This window comes from Anopheles stephensi, chromosome 3 (genome assembly GCF_013141755.1).
Source record: "Anopheles stephensi strain Indian chromosome 3, UCI_ANSTEP_V1.0, whole genome shotgun sequence".
In the NCBI taxonomy this organism is placed as follows: Eukaryota; Metazoa; Arthropoda; class Insecta; order Diptera; family Culicidae; genus Anopheles; species Anopheles stephensi.
The window spans coordinates 79965820-79984316 of NC_050203.1; the positions used below are offsets into that span (position 1 = coordinate 79965820).

At 43.2% G+C, this 18497-nt stretch overlaps 1 protein-coding gene across 10 annotated transcripts in view; it reads right to left on the reverse strand.

The window, feature by feature from the left end:
* Positions 1-18497, reverse strand: part of LOC118509155 (tyrosine-protein kinase Btk29A) — a 70145-nt gene that overhangs the window by 46108 nt on the left and 5540 nt on the right. For all 10 annotated transcript variants that reach the window (XM_036049396.1, XM_036049393.1, XM_036049387.1 and 7 more), the window contains 3 exons: positions 8941-9036; positions 8710-8842; positions 8450-8593 (listed from right to left, as the gene is read on the reverse strand). In XM_036049396.1, coding sequence (XP_035905289.1) covers positions 8450-8593; positions 8710-8842; positions 8941-9036 — 373 coding nt within the window. The remainder of the gene's footprint in view (positions 1-8449; positions 8594-8709; positions 8843-8940; positions 9037-18497) is intronic.

Sequence of the window (18497 nt, forward strand, 5' to 3'; positions counted from 1 at the left end):
CGAATGCTGGTAAGGTTTATTTCCTTTCTTAACTGCTTTCGGGAAATAAAGACCCTCCAAAAAAAAATGGACCCCAAATGTGCAAATATTATCATCCGAGGTTTAACTCTGGTGCATGCATCCTCCAACCAGACTGTAGATCAATGTTATTAACGGCAACGGGGGACTCGTGGACGTTCGTGTGAAATGCAGACACGATAAATAATTATCGCCAGTTTGTGAAGCTTATGGAATGACAGTTTTGCCAGATCGTGATCGTTTAATCGTTATATGGAATGTTTTATTGATGTTCGATTATACAATTGGTGGCTTATTTAACGCCGGATCCGATCCGTAATATATTACGTCAGAGTTTTATACCGGCACATAATTTTCTTAAAATCTTATGGCGTAAAATGTCCAGTTGACTCGATGACATTATGTGCTTCTATTGTGATATCAACTGGGAACAGTGGCTTGCGCATGATAGCATTCTGAAGCCCTCCCCTGTATATCCTAATTCAACTTAATGTCAATTCACAAGCACAATACACGATCACTCTCGAGGATCAATTACATTTTAAGTGCCTATTTATGTTCTGACTTTTGCTCGCTCAAACAACACGAAGCAAAGTAATAGTAAAAGCTAGAAGCACAAACCCCCAAACCAAAGTTTGCACACCTGGGCATGCACTAAGCGCCAACAAACCACCACCAAACTAGCACCGGCGAATTATTCATCCAAACGTCTGTGTTTGGTCGAGTGTAAGGCTCCATAACAATTCTATTGCTCGGCTTGCTTATGGTTGCGGTGCAAGCTGTAGGCTAAGTTAAATTGTTGTGAGCTGCTAATTGGGAAGAAAAACGGGGCGAATGTACAGACTCCGATCCGACTGCCCCCTACTGGTGATCGCAATGATAAGGCACTTACACAGGAAGGAAGGCGGTTACTTACTGCGGTTAAGGGTAATAATGGTTGCAACAGGCGGAACTGACAGAACAACAAAGAATTTGCACCACCAGATCGGGTTCGGAACACAGATCCAGGACCAGCCATAGGCGGTTAAGATACGTGTAGTGCAACCCGGTAACCAACAAGGCAATGTATCATAGTTTTGAAGAAAGAAAGAGGATGAGAGAGAGATCCGAGTGCGCCATTCTTTCGGGTAATTTGCAAAAGTGGACTGATGTTGCCGACTGGAGACAGTTCCACAAAAGGCATACATTAAATTAATTAAGAAAAGCAGTCAAATCGGATACAATCTGACTTTTTGAAGATAATAAGCGATTTTGAGTGTTTTTATTTTTTTATTCGGTGGGACCAACATCATGTAGGTTATTATGAGCCGCGCAATATCGGATGCGATATTGTTCTCGTAAACAATTTTATATCTCTTAAAATGTTGTATTGTATGCAAAATCTTCTTTCCCGATACAACCCGATACAATTTGACTTTTTTCTATAGAATAAGCGTTTTGGATCATTCGGTGGGACCAATATGCTATAGTATGAACCCACTCATATCGGGAGCTATTTATTCTTACTAAACAAATTGTAATCGCTTTCAGTGTTGTGTCGCATGCAAAACCTTCTTTCTATCTTATCTGCTCACTCGACACAGGACCCAAGGTAAGTGAATGCGCATAAGGTTAATAATGAATACACCACAACACCCACTAACAAGAAGCAATCGACCAAACCTTTCTCCCGTGTGCTGTCTCTTTCGCTGGAAGCTTTCTGCACTGCATCTCCAACCCGACCTGATCCAATCCTGGTCCGCAGCTGCTGACTGACGTCAATATTCAATACATCGACGATCTCGTGCGACAGTGTCCCGGGCCCTTTTGCTTCACCACCTCACACTCTAAACTCTCCATCGAGCAAAACAAAAAAACCGGGTCGATCCAACGACCAGAACCGGACCGGGAACATCACGACCGGGCGTGCTCGAGAAGGAGAGTATTGGATGATCATTTGAATAATTTATTGAAATTGATTTCACAACACTTGGCCTGGTACTCGGTGGTGTGCAGGTCATACGGCTTTAGGAGCTTGGTTGAAAATTGGCGAAAAGAAAAGCGTGCAAAAAAATACATCCAAAATCAGGTTTGCAAAATTGGAAGATAAAATACGCAAACAAATACTCCCGGATGGTTTTGATCTGGGAATGAGTTCATCGCGAGGGAAAAAATGGGGTTACTTGAAGTTCTCGGTGTGATCTAAGAGTTGTTAGCGAACGAGAGCTTAACGAAAAGAGTAATTGATGCTTCTTAGATGTCTTAAAGAAAGAATTTGGGAATTATTTGACAGATATCTCTAGAGCAAACAGCTCAAGAAGAATAATGTATTTCTCATCTCTAATTACGCCTATTCAAGACACGTGTAAGGTCAACGGACCGGTTGGACGACATATGGCTGACACGTGCACTAGTCAACGTCTACTCTTCATTCCTAAGCGTTTGAAGTTTAGTTTCCTTTTCAACAAGTAAGCCAAATAGAAAAAGGCGAAATCGAAACCCCGAGAAACACATAAAGAACAATTTCCATACGGCTTTACTTCAACTCAGCTTCGTTCAGGTCTTAGGATCGCAGGGAGGTAGAAAAGCCCCAATACGCTTCGAAAAAAAAGGTACACCAAAACAACCATAAATGTCGATCTTCTTCGATGATGCGCAAGAATGAACTTTCTTCCCTCGATTCGTCAACCTCGTACGTTTTTTTATTTGATGGCTGTTCCCATCGCCTTCCACTCCATTTTTTATTATTCACCCTGTGCGCTTCTTAAAACGAAACTGATAATAATCTCACAACGGTCGGTGGTGGTGCTCGGCCTTAAGCTCGGGCTATAAAACTTTGCGAGTTGTGGTTACCATACCGCCGTACAGAAACAAATCAACCCAAACGATCAACCGCCACAGTACCGAGCCTTCCGGATAAACACACCAAATGGTGTTGGACCCTTTCGGCAAAAAGGCCACTGAAGCATCGAACCAAATGGGGTGTAAAGAAATGTACGTAAAGCGCGCATCACAGCATGCATCCGGAACACATCACCTCACCCGTCAGTCCTTTAGAGCTCGAGCAGGGGGAAAATAAAAATTAAAGTGCGGCGTACAAAATATGCGTACTGTCCCAGTAGTCCACTCAAGCTCGCGAGCCCACCAACTAAACCACAATGTGAGGCGAAAGAATAAAATATATTGCTACCATCGGTAAAATCCGGCAACCCTTTGCCGATGACCGACCTCTCGCTAGAACAATAAATTTCAAGGCATGCATAAGCGACGAAACCTCGGCGGTGTACGACGGTAGTAAAATCAAGTCGCATTTGAACAGTTTCGATTTTTCTTCACTGCTTTTCCACTGCTGTACGAGGGCTGTTGAAGAAAGAAACCCATCAGGACACATACCCGAACTTCACACACAGCCATCTGATTTGTACTGGGGCGATGGCGAGCTCGCTAGCTGGAGTTCTACCGTTTTTCTCGGAATGATTTCCACGTTTCAATTCCATAAAATCGGATTCGTTGAACTTTGGGCGGGTGGCCTGTTCTTCGCCCGGGCACCGATGAAGATCTTTCGATTCCGAGCAATCAAGACGGACGATGCAAAGATTGATTAATAAAAGCACCGGGAAACATCTGTTATGTTAATGGGAATTTAGATCCGAAAGCGATAGAACGCGTTGAATTAATTTTAATAATATGTAAATTGGGGTAGAATTTATTAGATAAACTTTATGACTAAGCTGAGAGCAAGATTCTTCTTGAGCATTCTCCCCGCCCATGGAAAGGTCTAGGAAGGGGTTGGAGCGTTTAGATGCATTTAAAATTAAGCTCACAATTATGTCGCCCAATGAAAATTTGCTTACAAATTAACGTACATGTGCACACGGTGAAGGACTTCTCGTTCTGCTGCATTTCGGGCGCCCTCCAAACTTGTGTCTCGCCGTCCATCGTCAACTCCTAATTAACTCCTAAACGCGGCGCTACTTCCGGACAAGGAGAGAGCTCTGCACAGAACGCAAATGCTAATTGAAAACAACGCAACAGGTGCACTGTAGAAGTAAACCAACAAAAAAAACCACACACACACACACAAAGAGAATATAGAGTTTCCGGTACTAAACTTCAAATCACGGCCCAGTGCTGCATGCAACGGAGACCTTCTTTTCTTCCTTTCCCTTTCCTTTGCGCAGTAGGACAGATTTGTCTGCTTACAGATGTACACACGGTGCAAAACTAGACACCGCTCACAGTCTGCTCGTCATCATTAAAGGTACGGCCAGGAATCGACGGTCGCCCAAATGCCTAATGACTGCCTAATTAGACGAAACCGCGGTTCGCCGCATGTTTTTGGCACACGATGCCCTCTCGCTCTCACTTTCCGGTGCCGCTGATTCGGCTTTCGCACATGTCCCACCGTAGTTGGCAGACATATGCATATATGTTGTGCCCTAGGCAACGAGGTTAAGCTCGTTACATGGCCTTAACGGAGCAAGCAAAGTACCACGCAAAGAATTTTCAGCAAAATAATCGATCGACCCTTGAGGTGTTGGAATCGTTTGTTTCCGGCTTTTTTCGTGATCATTACAATCATTTTCTGTTCGCTCTTTTACGCAAAAAGTTGAAAATAATGGTAATTTTAATTATTTTATAAATACAGCCTGAAAGTATGCAATCTGCAGTGCAGCATTTTTGAAAGAAATTTTAGCTGCACAGAACTAGCAAATAATTTACTATTTTACCTTTCTCGTGTAATACCTAATGTAATAACTACGTGTAGCGTGTAACACTTTCTTCAGAAATGCTTTTCATAAGCTATTTGCCAATTGCAATAGAAAAAGAAACACCGAGAAACAAATTCACTTTCGCCCCGCTGGCCATGATTGATGTAACCGTAGTACATCAGCTAATCAAAACGCACGATGATGACTTCCTCTCACGACTAGTTTTTGACCCAGCTCCGGGACCGGTACGTACACACGATCATACCTCTTTTTTTGTTGTTGCTCCGGCAACAGTTCCGCACACCGATCAGCAAACGCCAGATCGGACAACGACGGACGAAGGATATGGCTGATGCGCACGATTAAGAAGCAAATTACTATTCATCGCTGATAAAACCCTCTCACAGTGAGTGGGTTTTGTTTCTTCTTTTCTGTGTGTGTGCGCGTGCCTTGTTGCTGTCAGGAACTTAACGACTTCCCAGCCCGGGGAGTAGACCCGACGTTTGGGCACGTGTACGCCACACCACGATCGCTATGAGGTGAGAAAAAAGAGCAGCGGCAATCACTGAACGATCGCAACCGTTATGCGGTGCGTGCAGGTTAGAAACACAACGATTCACTCTCGTCACGCAGCAACCGCAAAGCAACCGGAAAATGACACGATGAGTGGGAAAACCGCCCCAGCCTTTAGCCAGTCGATAGCGCGCAAAAGAGGAAGTAAAGCTTTTCCAGGTCCAGAAACAGCACCGGCGGCACATTGCATGATCGTGTACAATTGCAGCATACTGTGTGCCATTCGGTGCTGAATGTTACAGATCGTTTCGGTGAGAAATGATCACGCCATCCGATGTTCTACTCCCGGGGGAGGGGTAATGCGAAGATACATTGTTACTTTGGAATGCAAATAAGAAATTGGCTTAATTGGTTTATCTTTATCATCATCACATGAATATTTCATAACTGCAACGGGGCGGAAAGCGTAATGGAAGCTGATGCTAAAATGTAACTCGATTTATCATGTTCGGTGATTGTGCCCGTTCAGGTAATGGATTCATTTAAACGATGATAAAACGCTAATAAGGGGTACAAGCTGTGACACCTAATTATCCACATTCCTGGGTTATCGGAATGAGGTTTCCTTGGCTTACAGCAAGGACAGCTTACCGTACCGAACTGATCCATCCTTCATATTTAAAGTCCATCAGCTACGACAAGGATGAATCGTTCCTTTACCTCAAAAGAAGTTCTATTTGGAAACACATTTGTCACGGGGACCTTTGCATCGGTTTGGTGCTATTTCATTAGGGGTTGAATTAGTTCCGTTTTTCGGGCTAGAGTGCCACTTATTGTTCGTCCGAAGCACACAGAAAAAAAAATCTCGAAAGAATGCCTCAGAGAAGAATGCATTCTTGTATATTTTTTTTCTTCTCTATTTCCAATGCATCGCTCATGCCGTGCCGTTGGCCAGGCCACCACAAGAAGCAACATTAAACTCAACTTTCCTTTCACATCTTCACAAGTACGGTCGGGGCAAGAGAGAAGGATTCCCTAGCACGCCTCGTACCTGCCGTGGATAAACGGTTGCAATTGCCGCACGTTCCACAGCAACGCGGGCGTATAAGCTGGTGGAAACAAATGTTTGGCCCACACTCGGTATGCCCCGTTGACCGATATTATCCCCGGAAAGGCCCGTTGCATCGAATTGGGTCTAGGGTTCACCGAGAGGGTGCTGCAGATAAGAACCGTTCCGCCAGCGAAGAAGAAGCGCCAATGCGGCAAAGAAAAGCCTACCGACCGATGCACTTGAGCACGCGGCGATGCAACCTGCTGCCATCCGGGACATCCGGTGCAACGAGCAAAAGGTCTCCTCGGAGCCTATACAACCGAACCCAGCATTGGACGCACCGAGTGGAGGAAGAACGTAAAAACTAAAAAGAGAGAAAAAAAAGGAACAGAAAATGCGCACAAGCACATGCACCGGTGCAGTATAAATTAATCCCTCTCGCCGTTAGATGGATGGTCCGTAGGCCGACGGGATGATGACTCGAGGGTAATAGAGCACCTTGCGCCCTATTGCTGCCCAAAAGGTGGCACAAATATGGAAGCACCACCAGCTTCTGCATAGCACTACGGGGAAAGAAAACATACAGCGAAGCGAATAGATAGAAACCAGGGGTCCAGGTAAGTGGAATCCATAACGCCAGCTACCCGGCCAACTAGAAACAACATGTCTTTTCTTAAAGGCTCTCGTTCCATTCACCTTTTTTTGCTTTTTTCCAAAGGGACATTTTTCCCCTGTTTACATTGGGCTGCTCATAAAACCATCGTCCAGCAATAGAGTGCAAATTCTTCACTCACTGTCCTTGAGAATATGGTTGAGCGGAGGGATGAAGAAAAAAATACCCCAGCCTCCATTACAACCTGCTAACAGGTGGTAAAGCAATTGAAATGTCAATCGGATTGCATACGCACAACAATAAACGATATTCGGAATTGTAAAGAAAGTTATGTTTTATGTGTGCTTTGCTAAGCGGAATGGGTTTGAAAGAAAATAAAACACAAGTGTGTCCTTCATCAGGGGAAACAAAGGTTGGCCAGTAGCCATAAAACAAGTGCGAGAAGTTTCTCGTTTTTTATTACGAACATCCTTTTGGGCAAGACATAAAAAACAATAAGTGTCAATACTTTTGCATTGCTAGAATATTGCTTTGTGTTTTGTGTTTCTAATTTTGCACCCCAAAGTATTCTTCCACAAGGCTCTAGCGTTAAAATTTGCACTAGGGCCTTAAATATTATTTAACAATTTTATAGCAAGTTCTACACGTTTTATAGCATGTGTAGCAATAAGATACCTTTACAAATTCTACAGAGCAATTCAAATTACAAAGTTAGTAAGGACGAGTCAACAACATGTATGGGCTGAAATCGTGACTGGACTATGCCCTGGATAAGGAACTTTTACTTGATCAAAGGACTAAACAAAGAGCTAGATAAGGAACTGATGTAACATTAATCAATCCCCAGATAACCCAGAAAACAACTTGTCCTTGGACCCTCCTAGCCCTGCAGCTAATGCCTTTAAGAAATAGATTCTCTCCAAAAAGGGCAACCCTTGGCGTTGTCGAACAATAAGACCGGTTATACAGAAAGGTATAATGGAGGACCCTCTTCAATTATGCGCTCTACGTACAATAACATCAATATTGTTCAGTAATTCAGACACAAAAGGCTTCGTATGGTTGATCATGTGATGAGAATTACACCAGACAACCCATTCCGTAAAGTCCATCTATGTTGTCTCCCTGGATATGGTAGGCCCTACAGATGAAGTGACTAGGTCAATTCGTTTCTGCGGCCATGAGTATCGACCCTGGATCAGAAACTAATGGGAATTAAAATCACTGATAGTGCAACCATAAAATAATATCAGATCAGGACTGTCAAAGATTGTAGGTGTAAGCCTCTCAAATTAATGTCCGCCTGTACGTGTCCAAACCACTTCCAGAATCAGATATAATAAACAAGACAAATCCAATACGTGTACAACCCAATTCAAGTTAATCAAACCATAAATGCTTGGTCACCATATATCGAGCTTTTAATGTTGTTACTAATCGTTTATCGTCCATCATTCGCAAATTTCGGAAAACAAAAAAAATCCATCGCCAGACTTGGTCGACCACTGCCCAAAAACCCCACACCTCAAAATAAACTGCATCAAATGTCGGGCTGCCACTTACTTGGATTATTGTTGTACTCCGGCCATACCGTTGCCACCTGACAGCCGAGCGCACGACGATTCAAACTTCTGCAGCAGGACCACTTCCTGCCCAGCCAAAGTCCCAGATGGTAGCTAAACGATTTCGGACTATACTCCTCGCAGACTACGGAGAGACAGATAGAGAGAGAGAGAGAGAGAGAGAGAGAGAAACCCCGCACAATGAAATATAAGTTCAAACTGACATCGGGCGTGGCGCAACTTCGCCTCCACACTACATACCTTTCCTAATCGACGAGATCCACTCGGCACGTTCCTTCTCACTGTCCGCCACCAGATACAGTGTGTACTGGGGCAGTGTCGTTCCCGGATAGATGCCGTCACTTTCGCAGTATCCTACTTGAAAAGGATATCCCTGTTGGGGAAACGGAGAGGAAAAAAACGATAGATTGATGTGCCTGACTGTGTAAAGCGCTTGGAGGTTTTTTGTTTGTGGGGGGAGGTAGAACTTACATCCGGTGCCGCTGCATCACCACCCTCGCCGTGCAGTAGCGCTGGTTCGACGAGCCGCACACCCTTCACACTGATCCGGCCCCGTTCGCGTCGTTTCTGTTTTGGCGTTTCGGAGCAAACAAGAAGAAGTTGATGGTAACAATTAGCCAACTTTAACACTAAAACTCGGTACGAAGCTCTATTGCACTTAATAATGCACGTGCTGCCAGCCAACCCCATCCCATACCCAGCATCTAATAAGCCGCAGAGAATGTGCAGTAGAGAAGCGTATGTTAGCCAAGAGAGAGAGAGAGAGAGAAATTAACGTTTAAACGTGTTATTATTAGTACGGCGGTGCTCGATAGTTTTTGGTTCGGTGTGGAACAGTTTGCTGTGAGGCAACTGTGTAACATCCCAGCGCCAAGTGTGCAGTGTGATGGAAATGATGCAATGCGAAAAGCGGTGGTACTTTTGCCAGTTCTTTTGAAGCGGACAGAGCGGAAAGAGGCGTTAGAACCATGAGAAGCGTGAGTGTGTTTGTGTGAAGAATGTGTGAAAAGCGAACAGGAAGAGTTTGACAGTTATGTGAAAAGAGCCAGGAAAAAATAGAAAAGTGAATAAAAACAATATAGAAAAGAAAGTTAATAAGGAATAAAATGATTGAATACACTCAAATACACAGAAGCAAATTAAATTTTAAAACACATTTAAAAGGGCTACAAACATGCGAAAACTAGAGGCATTCCAAGACACAAGATAAAAGAAAAAAATTACATAATAGTTATTTAAAAATACATTCAAAAACAGTTCTTCTAATCTATATATGCGCGTTATATCCCAACACACTGGGCATCATTGAGGAGTTCTCAATCATTCACTACTTCCTAACCAAGAAATGTAGAACATCGCCGGAAATATCACTTTTCTGCAACACGTGCCAGGGAAGAATCAAACCCGACCGAGTCTCAATTTCCTGTCTTCACTTGGTAATCGAACACGGACAGACAAGATGCGCTTTGGCAGAGCTTTGGTACAGTACGAACGGTAGGTGAGCTTAGCATGGGGAAACAACTCCTCACACACTCTCCATCATAATGCACGACTACACTGATGCTAGCCGTCACGTCACGGCCAGCATCGTTCCAAACGCGGTATGTGGAACGAATAAGGCAATATTTTGTACTGAAAACCGCAGCCCTCGGTTCCGTTCCAGGCAATCTATCTAAATTATTCACCGTGCATTTCGGATTAGGTCCGAAAGTCCGATGACCTTTGCACCGGGAGTTTTCACACCTCCATTAACCGGAATGCGGATGGATCGCTGCTCGGACACACGATAAAGTAGCCAGAAAGGGGTTTTAGAATCAAGAAGCCTCAACCGTACCGTTCGGCAATCCTTTAATCATTAAATTATTTCAAGTGGTCATAAAAACGAGAGCATTAATTATGCTGGAAGGATATCCAATCAGATCTGGACGAACCTTTTCTTCGACGATCGGTACCGACTGGACTTGTCCAAGAACCTCAATTTGTCAATCAACAAGACCAAAAGACCAGAGGAACAATATCCCTTTTTTGAGGTCATCCAAGCTACAATAAGCCCTTACATGCATTCCCCCTCCCTCAATCAACCCCTCAAAATGCGTCACATAAATTAATCATCGGTAGTGTCCCGGGAAAGGGATTCAATTTAAGTGCTGCTTGTTCGCTTGCGCCGATCATTCTCAAATACACGCTGCAAATGAAAAGCAAACCGACGAACCGAAGTAACAATAGTGTTCTAAATGCGGACTTCAGCCGGACATGGATCTTCCTCCGTAACAGGGCTTCCCAGGCTTTGAGAGCGTCCTAGAAGCTTCTTCCACAAGCAACACACAAAAGGAAGCTCTCGTGTGAGAAATGGGACACAAATAAAAAAAAAGGGTGAGGATCAATCGACCACCGGCAGCTTTTGAGAGTCGTCTCGTCTTGCAGTCTTCAAGATTAAATTTACCCGCACCGCCGTATCAGCCATCTTCTTCTCCTCTAACGCCTTCTATTACACTGTCAAACACGCATACGGAGAGACCGAAGATTTGTGGCGTTCTATAAATCATGCTACATAGTAGTCTTCTCGGTTCGTCCAATCATCCCCGGTGCGTCCAATTCGTGTCACGTTACACGGAGGAGATCCCTTTCCCGAAAACAGAGCTCGATGGACCTCGATGTGCATTGTCGTCGATTGGAAAACTAGGTCCTCAACTATCCTATTCGAGGCAGCTTTATTAAACGAGGGTGAGAAAGTTGGAGTTGCTGTTGCTCTGTTCCAGCTGATAGCTGATTTATGCCCCCTCCTCACCGACCGGGACGTTACCAAGTCAAACCCCTGTGAGACTTTAGAATGGCCGACAGCGGTGCGCAAAAGTGGGCTACTGGGCGATTCATTCAGAAAACAAAAGGGGGTGCCCCCTGTTCGATTTCCGACCGAATGACGTACGTACATCTGTCATGGCTTTTGTGCAGGGTACACATTCAATTAATGTGCGGCAGGCTCAATAAGAGTCGAAAGCCGGCATGCTTGAAGAAGAAAGCAAGCGCTTCAAAGGGTGGGTACGAATTTAATTAGAAAAATTAAAAATAGTATAAAAAACCTTTACAATTGCGCGTCATTTAAAGCACATAATCACCAAACTATCGTTGCTAATGGAGGTTTAAATAACAGCCACACTGTTCCCAGGTTCGTACGTACGGGCACGTATCTGGGTCGTTTGAAGACGGTAGGTACTGTAGGACAGCTCCAAGGTTTCGGTTCTTCGTTGGCTAGCTGCCAAAATGTGATCTGCCTACGGATAAGCTCGCGGCGAGTGCACTATCCTTGCAAAGAAGATTGAGTGGGTTCCGGGCTACTAAATATTCGGGTGCCCATGCTGCCACCAACCAGAAATTATTTTCCACTTGCGCCGTACGATGAACATTGCATTCAGGAATCACCATGCCAAGCGGGTAAAGGTAAAATGCAGTTCTAGCAAGCAAGACTACACTTCGAAACGATAAAATAGATTCTTTTTGAAGGTGATGCAAGGTACCGGACATCAGTTTAAAGGTACAGTTTAAAGGTGTTTAAAGTTCGCTAGCGCCTGAATGTATGCAATGTGAGGGATTATTGAATGAACTTGACTGCGATGATTTTTTATGAACTATTGAACTGAAATTAGCAATACGGCCAGGCCGTTCTTTATGAATAAAAAAAAAACTGAAATTGAACCAATTGAATTTCAAACTAAATAGATTTATTTGGAGCAGAAATAAACAATTTTGTGAAAACTTTGGGAAAAAATTTGGAAAACCTTTTAAAAATTTATATAAATATAAATGTAAAATATTTATAGAATTAGAAAAACAATAACAATATTTTAAACAATTCTTCATAAAATTAAGGGCTATAGTAAGGAGAGGAAAAAAAACACCAGGACGCGCCCGTCTCGAACCTTACCCTATTCCAACCCTTAATCAAGTGCCTCAAGCACACCACAAGGCACGCTCCGTCAACAGTTCTGCGCTCTCAGTAATCCAAATCCCACCTCCGCCCGTAGGTACGCTTCAGAGCCGCTGTCTAGCCGGCCAAAGAGACAAACACAAACACACGCACACACTAACGACCCGCTTGCCAGGCTTGTTTTGAGAGGGTGGCAAATGGCACCGATAGGGGGATGAAATTTTGGGTGAGGTACGCCACCCCGAAAACGGGACACAAAACCGACTGGTCAATACACACACGCACACACACCAACACAATCTGATCTGTATTTTTCTGCGTACACACACACGCACAATTGATGCGTACACACAGACACACCCTCACCCGCTTGTCAATTGGGAAATCTGCCTTCAGCTTTTCTTTTTGCTGGTACACTGAGAGTTAAGCCGCTTTGGTTGAAAAATAGGGAAATTAGTTAGCACGAAAAGCACGTACCCGGCGAGGGCTGGTGCTGCGTGATGAAAATTTGCAAAACTTTTCCACACCAAAAACTGATTACGGTGCGAGGCTTAATCCATTCAGTACGGCGAACGGCGACATGGACTTTTCAACACCTTTTTAGATGAGATTCGCTTCTGGGCGAAGACATCTCCGGAACCGAAACATCTGGAACCATTGGAAAGCTTCGCTTTTTTTTGTTGGAGATTTTCCACACACACACACAATAGGAACACTCCTTCGCCGAACCTAGCACTTATTCCTTTTCACCCAGCAGAGACACAACTTCCTAGTAAAATTTCCAAGGATCAACTGCACACCACCTATCTTCACATTGGTCACCCATAGGAAAGGGAAAATGGCACACACTTTTCTCTGATAAATCCGTTTCAAAAGAGGCGTTTCGACTCGCACAAACCGAGACTACAACAAAACTACTACACCCTGCTGCTGCTGCTGCTACTACTACTGCTGGGGCGCTGCGTTAAATATCTGCGAGCGGCCTCCAGTAAACCGTGGCGTGTCGCGTACGCGTTGTGGCTAACCGTTTGTACTCGCTCTTTGTATTCTTGCCCCGCACGGTTACTTCCACACGTCTAGCCTTTCCCGTGGTCACGTAAAAACAGGATTGGGCGGCTCCTCCTGAGTTGGGCACGGAATACGCTTTTCCGGAATACCGTCACGATGACACACCAACACACCCGTACCGGCGGGCGCAAACGCAGGTTTTTCCAACCCCACTGAGATTGGAGTGGAAAACTCCTGTTCCGTTTTGCGGAGGCGCGACCAATACCAATACAGCGATAGGATTGCGCCGCAGTACCAGCTGATAATGGCACTAATACAGCGACGGCAACAGAGGAGTGTCCTGAATAGGAATTGGCGTGTGCGCGCTCGTGAGTGTGTGTGTGTGTGTGTTGAGTGTAAGATGAGTTTTCCGACCCCGTGAACCCTTACGGTGGCGGGGTGAGAAAATTGCTACAAATGAAAATATATTTTAGGGCTTTAAAGGAATGCAATAAGGGTTGTAAAGAGGGTGTAAAATATGTTTTTATTTCGAAGAATTTATTTAAATTAATTATTTTGTTAATAAAAATTGGGAAAGTTATTCTTACAATTTACTTTAAAAACATCCCCTTTAAATCATCCCTTAAAAATCACCCCTTGAAATCATTTTTTTTTGTTTAAATCCTTTCACAAGGACGAATTAAACAATTCTACTCAAAGTGAAGTGTGTTCCGCGGCACTTCACGAACCCTCGGGGTAAAAAAAAGTTAGGGGAAATGAACCGACCGCCGATTCACACTTCTTTTTCTCTCCCTTTTGTTTCCAAGGGTGTGGTGAATCGGTAGAAAAAAAACTCCCGGCGCCTCATTAATCTCTTACATCAACAACAACGCCAGTCGAAGCCTGTGTCCAGGATGCCACAGAGGATGCCGCATCCTTAATCAAATTCAACACTCCACACACACACACACGCACAGGCTCTCGCACGGTGGTGTTGGTGGTCGTGTTAGCATTCATCACGATTCACCATCGATACTAATACTAGGGTGCCGTCCGTTCGGCTAGATAAAGCATACCTATCCGTTTCTTATCCGACCGACCCATACGTGCAGCCGCACAACACATACTCCGGATTCGAAGGGAAAAAAAGGCGGCCGAAAGGATGCGCAATAGCGCGATGATGCTTCGGGCGTAGAAAGCAGCACCAAACCGTCGGGGTGAACTGCGAATGATTAGTTTTCTATTTCAATTGTTAAATATTTTCAATTACAGGGGATTAAATAATTCAAATCGGGTTTTATTTTAAATGTCTTTTTTCTTATTTATTTTTTACTTTCGTTTCTTCATTTTTTGTTTCCTTTATTGATTTACTTTTTTTCTACGAGTTCAAAAATGGGACTCATTATGTTAAAGTAGCGACAAAACTACCCCAAAAGAAAAATTAAACCCCGAAATGTATCATAAAAACATCTAAAAAGTATTAGTTCGTATCAGCTACACATCCAATTTATGCTGAACTATTCCCGAGCAATGCAAAGAATTCCCGGTTCGGGTGACGACTCCCCTTCCCCGGGCAAAAAAAAAGTGTTGACCAAGGTGGGAAAACTTCCTAGCGCTTCCACTGTCTACCAAACCGTTTGTGTTCGAGTATCCTCCTGTCTCCTGTATTGTTTGCCAGTTTCGTTATGTAGCCACACAAACACAAACACACAGAGAGACAGGCTACAAAAAAAAAAAAGAATGCAACAACAGCACCAATGGCACAACCCATAGACCGTCGACCTCATTTTCATTTCTACTTCTTCTCCGACAGCGACAACAATTCCCTTACTGCTAGTGCTTCCTGGTTCAAGCGGCACACAACAGCCGGCGTAAAAGGAACGACCACTTATCGCATAAATTGCGCACCGAGTGTGCAGTTATTATTACTACGAGCCTGGGCCGCGGTTCCGAGCCCCACCCGCAGCCCGATTTTAGCACCCACCGGACCACGGGTGGTATACTGGGGGAAAATAAAGCAAACGACACGGCACAACATTGTGAAGTTAAGGTGAACACAGGACAAATGTGCGCCGGTGGGTCATAAGAAAGCAAAAAATGTATAAATACGGAAGGCCGTATGATAAAGGATGGAACTTTCTTGCACAACGCGAAAACCAACAGAAAAATAAGAAGGTGAAGGTGAGAGAAGTGATTTAGTTTTGCAGCAAAATAAAATTTGTAAAACCGAATTCAAATTTAAAAAAAAATACTTTTAAAAACATAACAAATAAGTAAACAAATGACGAATGAAAACTGAAACATGGAAAACATAAGATATAGAAGTTTCTATTAAAATAGAACAACAAAACGAAATGAAGTGTAAAAAGTTTAAAGAGCTTTCTTTGCAAAACAAATTAGAGTCAGAAAGATTTAAAAAAATAATTTAAAATAAAACAAAATATATAAAAAGATACAAGAAAAATAAGCTAACATTTAAGAAAATAAATTAAATAAGAAATTCAAAAGTAACATTAAACAACAGAAAAAAAACATTAGAAAAACAAGAAAGAAGCACAGAAATATAAATAAATAACAGTCAAAAGAGAATTAAGGATAGTAATTTGTTAAAAATCATAAAAAAATGGTAGATTGAAAGAAAAGAAAACAATGAAATAATAAATAGCAGCAAAATAAAATATAAATCTCACATAAGAACATTGGCAGCCTGTGTAAAACAACAGCAAAACATTTTTTATTGAAACAAAATAATGAAAAGATTGATTTTTTAATAAAAACAACCAAAAACAAATAAAAATAAAAAAGCAAAAATTGAGATGATGTTTTAAGAAAAAAAATTAAGGGAAGGTTACAAAAACGTAAATAAGAACATCAAAACAGAAAAAATAAAAAAGCAAAAAATACACAAAAATAAACATTATTTATGGCAGGAAACAACCTTTCAAAAAAGGATAACACATTAAAACCAAATCATAAATTAAATCAAACTGATAAAATCTCATCACACGGTTTTGCAAAGCATCAAACCCATGCCGCTTAATTTCCAACAAATGAATCTGTCCACCATAAATCACCATAAATAATACGGTAAAACGGTTCGAAAATGGATCCCCGAAACAGCAAAAAAATAACCGCCCCATTGTTCGGGCGTAAACAATTAAACCGAGTATGTTAATTAAATTGCAGCTCGTCCAAAGCAAAATATTTAAATGAGCTCGCGTGTGACAATAAACATGTCCCGCCACGGGCATGAGATGAATCATGGCGGGCGCGGATTCGTAGAAAAGCTCTCATCACCCATCATCATCAACCCGTCCATCCACCGCCGGAAGACGGCTCGGGGTTCAGAAAAGTGCACCAACCGACACGTCCTCATCGGTGATCGTAAAAGTCGATCGAGCTTTCGTGGGAATGCATAGCGCTGAGATCACACGGTAGGGGTTTAGCCTGGTTCCAGCTAAATTATCACCCGGCGAGGAAGAAAACACAGAAGATGAGATGTCCTGTCCCGTGTTGTAGTGTCCTCCCCGAAAGCACACACATCAAACCGAAAATGGTCAATACCGGCGAGATACGGCGAGAGACATTTTTTAAAACACACAATCGAAAACGCGTTACCAAACTCTTCTCCTTCTCATTAACTCAACCTCTTTCTGCCGATCTTCCAACCAACAGTTCTTAGTAAACGGAGCTAAATTATAGAAAACAAACTTTTCTCATATCACATCAGCAGGCGGCAAAAGCACAAAAGACAACGGACGGGCCCACCGGCCCGAAAGGAAGCAAAAACCGCATTCGCCGCCAAGAAAGTGTAATCATTGCCGACACTCGGATTTGGACCACCACTGACGGAACGGAACCGGGTTTTAAAATACGCATTTTGTCGTGTTTTTCATCTTTCGCGCGCCATTTTATCGCGGTACGTTACCACCGATAGCATCACCCCGATCGGGAAGAGGTGGCCGGGCAAATATCAAATTTATAAAGCCGCACATTTTCACAGCACGGTAAACGAATGATGATGGTAAGATGAATCATTTTACCAGTTCCAATTGAACGGTGACTAAAAAACCAAATTCGCCACCAAGAGGGTGGCCAAGCAAAACAAAAGGCTTCCCGAAGTCGCGAATAAGCACATCGAAAAGGTTGCATCGGTTGCGTTTACGGCGCGCGAGCATGTCTTGTCCGTGGTTCCTCCTCCTACCCAATGAATGCGGACACACGGGAAGAGCGCGATAGAAAACGTGTGGATTTTTAATATAGTTTTTTTTCCACGGTTTGCCTCTTTTTGCTTTTCGGATTTCACCTTACGGTTGATGCCGCGCTTCATCCGTTTGTCGAATAATGTGAATGATTTGTTTGTTTGTTAAGAAGGTTTCGCCCTCGTGGGGTCGGCAGCAAGCAAAAGCACAGGCAAGAGGGGAACAAAATATGCCAACAACGTCAAACGTCTTGCTGCGGCGTCTTTAATCAGCTTGTTATAAGCGCGAGCGGCGATCTATGGGAACCTATCGCGGCATTTGTCGGCGATTGGCTTATTATAGGGAGGCAGCATGGAGAACGCGGGCACCGAAATCAACTCTGGCTCTGTTGCGACCTGGGATAGCATGTGCGAAATTTATTCTCATACGCTTTTTTGTGTGTCTGTGTGTGTGTGTAGCGTAACATAATACTTAGCAGTACGAACTACCGCAAAAACGATGTGACGAGAGATAAGCTGATATACGGGAGGAGGATATTAACAGCCGAACGAACCACCAACGAAGTGGGTCAACATCAAAGGGATGGGGCGATTTAAATTATACAGAAATTTACAAAATGAGATGATAGTTTAATAAATTGCTAGCGTGCATGTGTGCTCATAAAATGTACGAAGAAATGAAAAAGACTAAGAGGCGTGCAAATGCTTAAAGGAAATGATTTGAAAGGCGTTACATATTCAAAATTAGTGCTATGCGCCTGAAAGTATGCAAAGCCAGCAGTTGCGAGCGTTCCTGGCTAAGAGCAACATTCTAACCAGCCTGCTACGAATTGGATTGTAATCCAATCTTTACGCGCATCTTTAAATTGAAGTATTAATATTACATACCTTAATGTAACAACCCGACAAAAACAG